The sequence below is a fragment of the Podarcis vaucheri genome, assembly GCF_965113315.1.
Source record: "Podarcis vaucheri genome assembly, chromosome: 12".
NCBI lineage: Eukaryota > Metazoa > Chordata > Lepidosauria > Squamata > Lacertidae > Podarcis > Podarcis vaucheri.
Genome location: NC_138750.1, coordinates 35,820,911 through 35,833,052, shown reverse-complemented (window position 1 = coordinate 35,833,052; position 12,142 = coordinate 35,820,911). Strand labels below are relative to the sequence as shown.

The 12,142-nt window shown below is 44.3% G+C and overlaps 1 protein-coding gene across 6 annotated transcripts in view; it reads left to right on the top strand.

The window, feature by feature from the left end:
* Window positions 1–12,142, top strand: part of DYNC1I1 (dynein cytoplasmic 1 intermediate chain 1) — a 228,944-nt gene that overhangs the window by 206,897 nt on the left and 9,905 nt on the right. For all 6 annotated transcript variants that reach the window (XM_082193927.1, XM_082193928.1, XM_082193929.1 and 3 more), the window contains one exon: window positions 658–783. In XM_082193927.1, the coding sequence (XP_082050053.1) occupies window positions 658–783 (126 nt within the window). The remainder of the gene's footprint in view (window positions 1–657; window positions 784–12,142) is intronic.

Sequence of the window (12,142 nt, the reverse complement as noted above, 5' to 3'; positions counted from 1 at the left end):
CTTTAGTCTATGCCCTAGTCCCTCAAGAGAAGCTACAGAGTTTTCTGTGTGTTGCCTGCATAGTTTTTCAGCAAAGCAGCACTCAGGACCAGACCAGCTTAGTTCTAGCAGGGCATAAAACACTTCCTCTGGGTAACAAGGGCTTAGCATCTCTGCAAGAGATGCAAAGGAAAATGAATAGCAAAAGGATTTTGAATGTCATAGATTTTTAGCTCATCTTCCTTTCGTTTCTGACCCCATCCTGTCTCGGCTAAACTAATTGCTCTAGGTCAGTAAAATGTTTACATGAAATCCCTTCAATCTCCTTTCAGCTTTCAGTTTATGCTCCATACCACATTTGAGCTCATTAATCCTTGCCACTCAGCTGAGTCATCCATCATCTTTTGATGTTCTGTTAGGCCACATTGAGAGAGAGAGAGAGAGAGAGAGAGAATAAAGCTGCAGTGGTTTTGGCATGTCCCAGAGCCAAACAATGTTGTGTGTCACTTGCTGCCCCTTTATGTTTTTCCTGTCTTAAACCTCATCATTTCATTTGCTCTTCTGCTCCTCCCTTGCTACACCACGTGAGTGAACAACAATGGATATTTCATTTCATTGTCTTTCATTTGCAAAGCAGTGACTTTGTCAACATCCACATGAGAATTCTGTCTTTGATAGGTTCCAACGGCGAGCGTGACCATCGAAGGAGCTTCTGCCCTCAATCGTGTCCGTTGGGGCCAAGCTGGGAAAGAAGTGGCCGTTGGGGACTCCGAAGGAAGGATCTGGATCTACGATGTTGGAGAGGTACTTGTCTTTCTTCATAGATGCTTCGCATTCTTGCCATTTTTCTTGCAGCTTTGTAAATAAACATTTCACACTGGAGTAAGAAACACTTACCCATTTCATTGGCACAATGTGTTGATTCAAGCTGCAATCCAGCCACTTTCAAATCAGGCAGATTTGCCATGGGTTTCAACTCATGGATACTTTAACCACACATTTAAATTTTATATATGACTTTTTTTTTTAAAAAAAAGTCTATCCCACCCACTTTTATGAGTAATGAGTTGAATTCTGAGAGATGTCCAGAACTGATGGCCACATGGTAATGTTACTCTTCTGTACTGATGGCTTCATTATTACAAACTTAGGGTCAACTAATGTGTCTAATGCTAGTCTAGTCATTTATTTATTCAGATTTCTAAGGGTGTGGAGTAGCCATGCTTACTGCAAAATACAGTAACGGCAAAGTTCATGGTGCATATGGGCACAATTGTGGCAATCCGGGGCTGGTTATGTGTTGTTTTAATGCACACTAAATTTGACTTTTAAAATGAGAAAATAAAAATAAAACTTAATCATCATAATAAAAAGAAAATGCATGCACAGTGGGTTTGTTAAAATTTATCTATACCCTGATCCATCTCCCACACATATAACCCCATCTGGATGGAGAATCAAGGATGCAAGCAAGTGTTGCATCTTTCAGGCTAATCGGCTGTTTGGAAGGCACAGCTGTATGGATTTTGTGCCTCACTCACCAAGCAGCTGATCATCGTGATGGCAGCTTATTTAACAAGCTGTGTTGGGTCAGCCTCTCTGTAAGTTGTACCAAAATGCCAAGAGACAGACACCGAAAGCAAATTATGGTAAGGGCTGTTTCAAGTCATCTAAGATTCTAATTAGTTCTTTTATATATCGGGTTCTCTTTGATAAATGCATTCTTACCTATTCTGAGCCTTCAGAATAGGATTGACTAGAATTTAAACTCATTATATACATTGGGGCTTTGGAGGAAGTTGGGCAGCCTCAGAGTGGAGAAGGCAATTTTTTAACTCTCTGCTGGCCACAATCTCCCCTTTCTGCCCACAATAAACTCCCACTCCAAAGGGAAGTTCACACATTCGTTCAATTAATGTGCACTCTAATTTTTACCAAGACTTTGAAAATAAGTTTCTCAAGTGTCTGGCAAGAAAGACCATGATAATATCTGCGGCCATCTCAACCAGGTACCTGTAGGTTGTTAATTTTTATCAGTAAATTAATTGGTTAATGCTGAAGTTACATTACTTTAAGTTTACTTTTACTTGTGCTGAAGATTTTTGTTTCAGAGATGATGCTTTGTTTCATTATGCTTTCGTTATCTTGACGATTGGTCCAATTTTAGACTGGTTAGTTTCATAGAATTGCTTAAAAAGGGCATTGGTGTCAGCAGCTATTGCATAGTATTGGTAGTGTGGTGGATTTGCATCTACATTGTGGGTAGATATCTGAGCATACCTGTGCACATATGACAGAACACGACCAAGGAATCATGTTAAAAAAATCTACCATTTTATTTTCTCTCTCGTGTTAAAAGAATCTAACATTTTATTTTCTCTCTCGCCTTTTTTACTGTAAAGAAAGAAATCACCATGCTAATAAATACATACTATCGTATTTACAGCTACTAGGATTTCAGTTCTTTTTTTAAAAAAAAGACTGTGAAAGGTCACTGGTATAGGCAGGTTCCAGATACTAAGGATTTCTTTCATAGCACTTGGTGCTTTCTGAACATTCAAGCATTTTCATGTATTTTTCTCTCAGCAACCCTTCTTTACTATAACTCTGCAGGATAGGTCAGCATCTGCCATTCCCAAATTGCTTATGCAAGCTGAGACTGGAAGGGAAGGGTTTCCCTAAAGCAGGCATGTCCAAAGTCCGCTTCTGGTTTAATCCGGCCTGGTTTAATCTGGCCCCTGTGGCAGTTTATTTCCCGAGGTAAAATCCTTAAAAAACCCTCAACAACTTCAACCCTTAAAAAAAAGGTCAACAACGGCCCTTCACTTCATCAAATCTGGCCCTCTTTGGAAAAAGTTTGGACACCACTGCTAAGGCCACCTACTGAGTTCACTGCAGGGACAAGATTTGTCCCAAGCCGTGCTTTTTTAAAAGAAAAATAGGTGCCGGAACTCACCACAAAGTTGTTACAGTAAGTCCCTGGACCACTCAGGGCAGCTCTGAACAGATGTCGGTTTGACAACAGGTGCATTCACTGCCCACAAAGGTGCTAAAAACTACGGCGAGCTGTTTCCCTAGCTGGTTTGGGGGTTTCATCTGGCTCTGGCACAGGTCAATTAGATGCACCCCCACCTCCCTCGTTCTCTTAGATTCAGGAGAATGGCTAGGGCAGCTCAAAAGGGCCCTCGCACAAACACACACATGTGCAATGGTAGAGGCCTAGCTGGAAGCTCAAAGCCCACCACCGACTTCTAGCTTCTGGGAGGGCTGAGTCACCACCCTGTTAGAGGCAGCTCTGCAGCTTATTTTGGCTTTTGTTAGTATTTTAGTACTTTAAATGTTTTTGTTTTCAAAACAAGCCCACTGCCACTACATAGGAGATGGATTGAAGAAAAGGAAATATGAATTGGCCCCACCCCGTCACTTGACCCGTCACAGCTGGGAGCTATGTGGAGTCATAGATCTAAACAAAAATGTGTAGATTTGAACATGCTTGGCAGCTTCCGTTTTGACTTGGGCTTTTGTTTTGGGCTTCTTGGAAGTATGTCAAGTTGAGAAGCAGGTGAAGGGAGCGCCAGCCTGCCACAGTCCCCGCCTGAGAGGTACTGGAACTGTGCTCCGGCATTCTCCGGCTGAAAAAACCCCCACTGGTCCTAAGGCTTCCTGGCTTACAGCTCACTATCTTAGTTTACTGTGTTACACCGGCTCTCAGGGGCATCGTTCATCTTGTCAACTTTCATGTAGACAAGAGAATGAATCAGTCCGTGATGTTGTTGTTGTTTAGTTGTTTAGTCGTGTCCGACTCTTCGTGACCCCATGGAGCAGAGCACGCCAGGCACTCCTGTCTTCCACTGCCTCTCGCAGTTTGGTCAAACTCATGCTGGTAGCTTCAAGAACACCGTCCAACCATCTCGTCCTCTGTTGCCCCTTTCTCCTTGTGCCCTCCATCTTTCCCAACATCAGGGTCTTTTCCAGGGAGTCTTCTCTTCTCATGAGATGGCCAAAGTTTTGGAGCCTCAGCTTCAGCATCTGTCCTTCCAGTGAGCACTCAGGGCTGATTTCCTTAAGAATGGATAGGTTTGATCTTCTTGCAGTCTGTGGGACTCTCAAGAGTCTCCTCCAGCACCATAATTCAAAAGCATCAATTCTTCGGCAATCAGCCTTCTTTATGGTCCAGCTCTCACTTCCATACATCACTTCTGGGAAAACCATAGTCCATGATACAGTTGTCTGCACGAGCACATGAGGTATTGATGCAAGAAAATCTGAAATGGTGGGCTAGAAAGGAACAGTGGAAGCCTATAGGGGTGAAGAGTAGATGTAATGGAAATTAGCAGGCTGAATATAGTGTGTTGCAAGGCTGTTCTGAACTGCCCCCCCCCCCCAATACTAAAATCTGACTAAATTGATGTCAGTATGGTGTGTGCTTGATGGAATGTGCCTCTTTGTTGCTGAATGCAGCACAAAACGTAGCGTCTGCATTACAATTCCTGGAACAGTCGAGGGGTGACTCGCGGAGCAATCAGCTTTTATAGACGGAATTTGTTTTTTGTCATTATCTGTGATAGGATACTGGGATCTCCATCTCCCCACAGTAGGGAAACATTATGTAGCACATACAGATTTAGTTTTAACTCACACAAAGTGATTTTTATGGCCCATAGCAAAATTACTTGCGCATGACTCACATTTTTGGCTGGCTTGTGCTTTTGCAGGAGTCGCTCTTGCTCGCAAATGACTGCAGAAACATCTTGCTGTATCGTTACCATAATTGCTAAACTGTCTAAAGTCATTACACTCAAATTTCTGCTGCGGCACTGGCAGGACAGCATGTTTTATTTATTTATTATAGTGTGTGTGTGTGTGTGTGTTCTGTTTCTGAGTGATTTGACAGACGCTAGAAATACCTGCGTTGACAATATAGTCTTTTCTCGCCTATTGTCTGTAGTCTAGACAGGCTGTAAATATGTCTCTTTGACATATCATACAGCAAGATATTTGGAGTATTTTGTTCATCTCTTCCAGATTAGCCATCCATTTCTTGGCTTCCCTCCACCCCCACATCAGAAGCAGAATGGACAATGATCCCAATCTAAAAAAACCAGAGGTAGACCAAAGAGGTGATTTAAAATTGCCTATATCATACATTGATCTTATATCCTTCTTGGATTAGGTGATTTGTGGAATGAATTCTGCTGAGAGGCAGTCCACACTTTCTCCTTTCACTAGGGAAACCCAGAACTATTTATGTTGGATCCTTGTTTCCCTTTCCTTCAGTCTCAGCTATTCCATCTCTCCTTTGTGGATTGGATATATTTTCTGGTTGCATATCTACAAGCTGACCTGGAGGAGATGGAGGAACACATCTCCTGGATTGCTGGCAACTGCAACCTAAGTACCTCTTTTCCAAGATGGGTGAGGGCTGAGAGATGAACAGGTGGCAACAGAAACAAAGGTGTTTGTCAACTTATTGCTTAGCAGGGTTGGTGTGCAGAATGAATGCCTCATTCATTTCTTGTGGAACCCTACATATGTGCCCTAATGACATAATTCAAATGCATACTTGTTAGAAGAGAATGCACATTCTATGCAAACCAAGTTTGTTAATTTACTCTTGCATCCTTTGGGATACTGAAATTTTCTTCTTTATCCCTTTATATATTTATTTTAATGTGCATATGTATGAATACGTAATTGCATGCTAAAAGCTTAGGAGTTTCTGACCTGGCTTGGATATTGTAACCAACCAATTCTATTTCAAACTAACCATACTGTGTCATTTTGTCCAATATGAGAATGGCCATTAAATTGTCGTTTATTCGAAGAAGGCAGAAGCAGTAGCCACAATTTGATCTTGGTTTGTTTGGACGAATTATAGTTTAAAACTCTTCAGAGGTTGTTGAGATTCAGAGAAAATGACAAACTGTGGCGAGTTGAAAATGGCAGTGGGTGCTTCCGGTCTCCTCATGGCCATGCCAGCAGAAGAGACTGGAGGAAGGGAGTACATGGACCCATGCTTCATACATGTAACGCTGGTTTAGCCACAAGTGAGTACCGTATTTTTCGCCCTATAGGATGCACTTTTTCCCCTCCAAAAATGAAGGGGAAATGTGTGTGCGTCTTATGGGGCGAATGCAGGCTTTCGCTGAAGCCTGGAGAGCGAGAGGGGTCGGTGCGCACCGACCCCTCTTGCTCTCCGGGCTTCAGGAGAGCCCCGTCGCCAGCCCCGCAAACTCGGGGGACAGTGGGAGAGGCGCAGCGCGCCTTTCCCACTGTCCCCCGACTTGGCTAGAAGGCTGGCGGGGGGAGAAGCCTGCTCTTTCCTGTCGCCAGCCCCGCAAACTCGGGGGACAGCGGGAGAGGCGCAGCGCGCCTTTCCCACTGTCCCCAGACTTGGCTAGAAGGCTGGCGGGGGGAGAAGCCTGCTCCTCCCCGTCGCCAGCCCCGCAAACTCGGGGGACAGTGGGAGAGGCGCAGCGCGCCTTTCCCACTGTCCCCCGACTTGGCTAGAAGGCTGGCGGGGGGAGAAGCCTGCTCTTTCCTGTCGCCAGCCCCGCAAACTCGGGGGACAGCGGGAGAGGCGCAGCGCGCCTTTCCCACTGTCCCCCGACTTGGCTAGAAGGCTGGCGGGGGGAGAAGCCTGCTCCTCCCCGTCGCCAGCCCCGCAAACTCGGGGGACAGTGGGAGAGGCGCAGCGCGCCTTTCCCACTGTCCCCCGACTTGGCTAGAAGGCTGGCGGGGGGAGAAGCCTGCTCCTCCCCGTCGCCAGCCCAGAAAACTCTGCGGACAGCGGGAGAGGCGCAGCACGCCTTTCCTACTGTCCCCCGACTTGGTTAGAAGGCTGGCAGGGGGGAGAAGCCTGCTGCTCCCCGTCGCCAGCCCCGCAAACTTGGGGGACAGCGGGAGAAGGCTGGCGGAGGGCTTTCCCCTCCCCCAGCCCCGCAAGCTCCCAGAGCGATGCCAAAGCTGCCAACGCCCGAGCTTCCCCAGCCCCGCGCCTGGGGGGGGGGGGATAATTTTTTTCCTTTATTCCCCCCCCCAAAAAAAATCTAGGTGCGTCCTATGGGTCGGTGCGTCCTATAGGGCGAAAAATACGGTAATCACCCAAACATTGATGCTCCTATTTCCCCATAATCCACAATATAATTGCCCACAGTATGGAACAGAGAAGAGGTACAAAGAAAAGGGTCTTATAGATAGCATCCTCCATGAGACCACCTCCCTGGCCATGCAGAATTGCTGACTCGTTTGTGCCCTGGCCAAAATTGGATGGCGCCATTTGCATAAGGTTACTCAGCACCTCCACAAGTGCTTTGATTTCCTTTGATTTCCATGAGGGTCAGGGTTTGACCTTCTTTATTCCATCCTGTCTATTAAATGGATGTCAACATTCACTTTATAACACCGCAAACAGAAAAGACACGGGCAAATTGTACAGCCCATGACTAGTAAGTTTAAAATAACATTAATATTTTCATTTTCTGATAGGTTTTTTTAACAGCATCTACATTTTTTAGCTGTTTGATTTCAGCATCATCTCTGAAAATAACTGAACACATTTATTTTCACAGCCAGGGGTCTATTTTCTCTCTGACGCTTGTACATTCTGCCCATTAGAATGAATGTGAGTTATATACACATGTTCGAGGGACGACAATATATATATATTGTACACACACACATTCACACGTATGATAAGGTGAAAGAGCAGGTTATTGATTATTTGACAAAATAGAAATGGATTATCCCCATTATTTTTAAGTGTATCCAGTTGAACAAGAATATATCCAAGAAAAATCCATTTGAAATATTTTCTTTTCTGCATCTGTAGACTACCTATGTTATTTAGAGCATTACATAAAGCAGCACCCCAAAACTTGCCACCTACTGTTGTCATGATATGTCATAAGTAGTAAAAATGAATGTTAAGCTATTCACCTCTGAGCACAGAGATATTCACATGCCTTGATGATTTAATAGCCAGATTCAGCTGTAAGAGAGCACTTAATTCAACTCTAAATGCTTCTGTGATGGCCCACAGAGGTTACTCTTGTTCATATTATCCAGCAATGATGGACATAATTTCCTAGGAACCTCCCTGGAGCCATCCCCAATGAAATGAATTGAAGCTAGCCAAGTGTTGGGCGTTATCTGCACACAGGCATTTAACTGAAGCTTCTGTAGAAGTTCTTAGTAGTCTGTGGCAATAGCCTGACTAGACACTGAATATATATATATATATATATATATATATATATATATATATATATATATATATATATATGTATCAGCTAAGTAGGTTAGGAATTGTGTTAGAAAATGTGGGCCATGATCCTAATTGCATGTACCTGAGAGTAGTCCCCATAAAATTCAATACGGCTGACTTCAAAGTAGACATGGTTAGGACTGTGTTGTCGTTTAGTAATGTTACTCGGAGACAATTCGCAATTGGGTGTTACATTGCAGAGAATTAGAGCACTACAAATTTATACTACAGTATAACTGGCATGGGATGCGGATGGCGCTGTGGGTTAAACCACAGAGCCTAGGACTTGCCGATCAGAAGGTCGGTGGTTCGAATCCCCGCGACGGGGTGAGCTCCCATTGCTCGATCCCTGCTCCTGCCAACCTAGCAGTTTGAAAGCACGTTAAAGTGCAAGTAGATAAATAGGTACTGCTCCGGCGGGAAGGTAAACGCCGTTTCCGTGTGCTGCTCTGGTTCCCCAGAAGCGGCTTAGTCATGCTGGCCACATGACCCGGAAGCTGTGCGCCGGCTCCCTTGGCCAATAAAGCGAGATGAGTGTTGCAACCCCAGAGTCTGTCACGACTGGACCTAATGGTCAGGGGTCCCTTTACCTTTTTATAACTGGCATGGTCTCTTACAAAGAATCTTGGGAAATAACTAGCACTCCTTCAAATTAAGAGTAGTGCCACTCAGATAGTTATCTGAAATATACTTTAGTTTCAGTGTCTCCAGCCACTTGCTTCACTTGCCATAGACATGTTGGTATAAAGGTACCAACAAATGCTCCTTCTGTGTAATGCTCTAGAGAGGTGTAGTGATGACATTTGCACTTCTGGGAGTTCACCCAACATCTCTGTTAATGCGAGAAAAATACAACTTTGTACATAACTGTTGCCTGCGAGGAATGTACTGCATTTCAAGGGTTGCCAATATTTGGAGACTCATTGTCCCATTTGGAAATTTGAAAACATTTGTGGGTACCACCACAAAATGACTATAGTAAGGCCATGGCTTGCCACAAAATGGCTGCCACAACAAAGGACAAGTAACCTGCCTAAAAAAACTGAGTACAAGGCAGAGTTGGGTTCTGAGCCCCAGAACGCAGAGCCACTCATTTGCTTACGCAATTTTCAAAGAAAGTATTACATTTGTGACAACGCCCCTCCTTCTTCTTTGTACATGTTCGTTGTATGAAGACTTTGTTTAAATCCTAGATTTGATTTTTTAAAAAATCAGAAATATATAGAGCTCTCCTGTCACCATTGCAGGATCACTCAGTGATTGATTCTCCCCACCCTGGCTTGTGTAATGAACGCTTGGGAAACAGCGTGTTGATCAGTTTTGCTCCCAAATGTTGGCATTTAGGAGAGAAATAGTGACTGATGTATCCAGTGTGCCTTTTTTTTTTTTTTTAAAGAGTGGCTTAAAAAGAGCTCCTTAATGAAAAAAATGCCCAGGTTTGAAAAATCAGTCAGTTTAATTACTGTGTTTTATGAAGGCCATCACCCATTGCTGATTACTAGAGTGATAAAATCTTTGGCTTTGGTAGCCTCAGTAGGGGGTAAGCTGGTGTAAGTAGGGCAAAGCCCAGTAATTATCACCCTAAATCCTTGTGTTTCTCATTACGATATTCCTTAATTTGTGTTACCATACAGTCTTTGAGGTCTTTAATGTACACATCGGTTCATACACCAACAGGAATAAAAGCTGTGTCTTCAGCTACACTCTTAATCTAAAATGAAATATGTGCACTTAAAGTGGTTTAACTTGCTTCCTGCCCATTCTGGAGATGTGTGTGATAGATTGTGATATGTGTATATATTAAGGCCTGCTGTTGCAGCGGGAGGGCCCAACGGAGCCTGTTGCAGCCTCAGCAGACCCTCCCCTGGGCCTTTTGGGGGGCGGCCGGGGCTACTCCCAGCAGCCGACTGGGGCTTGCTGCAGCTGCGACCGTCTGTCAGGGGGGCAGCAGGAGGACCCGTTCGAGCCACTTGGCTGTGGAATATTGAGGGCTTTTTTGTGGGTATGGTAGTAGTGATGTATGGTAGTGAGAGCTGGACCATAAAGAAGGCTAATTGCCGAAGAATTGATGCTTTTGAATTATGGTGCTGGAGGAGACTCTTGAGAGTCCCATGGACTGCAAGATCAAACCTCTCCATTCTGAAGGAAATCAGCCCTGAGCGCTCACTGGAAGGACAGATCGTGAAGCTGAGGCTCCAATACTTTGGCCACCTCATGAGAAGAGAAGACTCCCTGGAAAAGACCCTGATGTTGGGAAAGATGGAGGGCACAAGGAGAAGGGGACGACAGAGGTTGGACAGTGTTCTTGGAGCTACAAATATGAGTTTGGCCAAACTGCGGGAGGTAGTGGAAGACAGAAGTGCCTGGTGTGCTCTGGTCCATGGGGTCACGAGGAGTCGGACACGACTAAACAACAACAACGAGCACCCAGGGCCCCGAAAAGACGGCATCCCTGCCTGCTGCCTCCGGTATGGCGGATGATTTTGCCTCGTCGTGAGCATTGAAATAAGATTCAACAGCCAGCCCAGTCAGTATTTGAACCTGGAATGGAGAGGGGACACCGCCTTGTCCTTTGCCTCAGGAAACAAAATGTCTTAGGCTGACCCTGAGGCAGGCAAACCAATAAAAAGCAACAACAGCTACTCACTGCTCACCTGCCCTTTCTCTCGCCTGCCCCAATGGGAAGGGGCAGCCTCTTGTTCCTCTGCCTTCAATTCTCTGGGCGAGTGAGCAGCATGAGAGGAATGAGCTGCTGCCACGAATAAAGTCTTTATTCAGAGTTATCCAATAAAGTAGTGTTAGTATTATTATCAATGATTAATAATAATACTTACCATTTAGTTAATTGTAGATTGGTAGGGATGGTTGTTTGCAAGAATCGTTTTACAGTTTTTAGAATTTGTATTTTGTCTTGTGCACCCTTTTGGTGGTCGGTGAAGCAGTTTATAAATTTGCTAAATAAATAAATATACAGTGGTACCTCGGGTTACAGACGCTTCAGGTTACAGACGCTTCAGGTTACAGACTCTGCTAACCCAGAAATAGTACCTCGGGTTAAGAACTTTGCTTCAGGATGAGAACAGAAATCGCATGACGGTGGCAGCAGGAGGCCCCATTAGCTAAAGTGGTACCTCAGGTTAAGAACAGTTTCAGGTTAAGAACGGACCTCCAGAATGAGTTAAGTTCTTAACCCGAGGTACCACTGTATATGTTTCTTAATGCCAAACATAGTCTTCTAAGGCATTTGCAAAGTCACGCAACATTAAAATATCAACAACCGTTATTAAAAGAGGCAACAGAAGAATCCCGTTAAAATGATGTCAATTAATATGGGGGATGAACGTTTTGTGCAAGCCAGTGGAACGCCAGTACAGATGAGGCCTTTCAGCAAGGAGTCCCCACTCCATAACATTGGGGCTGCTACCAGTGTGGGGAGGGGGAGATAACGACTCCCTCTGTGTCACCTTAAGGCAGTAATCATCAGGCCACTGCAACCAGGTTCCGTTTGTTATCTTAACTGGGCAGTGAAGAGAAAATAGGTATTTCTAACCTGATCCATAGTAATTTAGGGATTTTTATGTTAAGTTACAAGAGCTTAAAACTGGCTGGGTATGCTCCCAGGAATGGGTGCTGCTTGTCACCCAGCCCATGAAATTCTACATCAAACAAATGAAATACCGTGAAAATCCCTGAAATGAGAAGTAATCAACTAGAAATATTATCTTATAGAATTAAACTAAATAACCAAAATCAAAAAGTTTAAGGAAAAAATTAGAAAAACCTAGAACCTTACCCCCTTTCTTTGAATTTGGTCATTTAAGGTTAATGTTTTCTCTATTTCCTTCTGAGGAACTGAATAGTTCAATGAAATGAGGTTTGTAGCTGGCATCCCGTTAA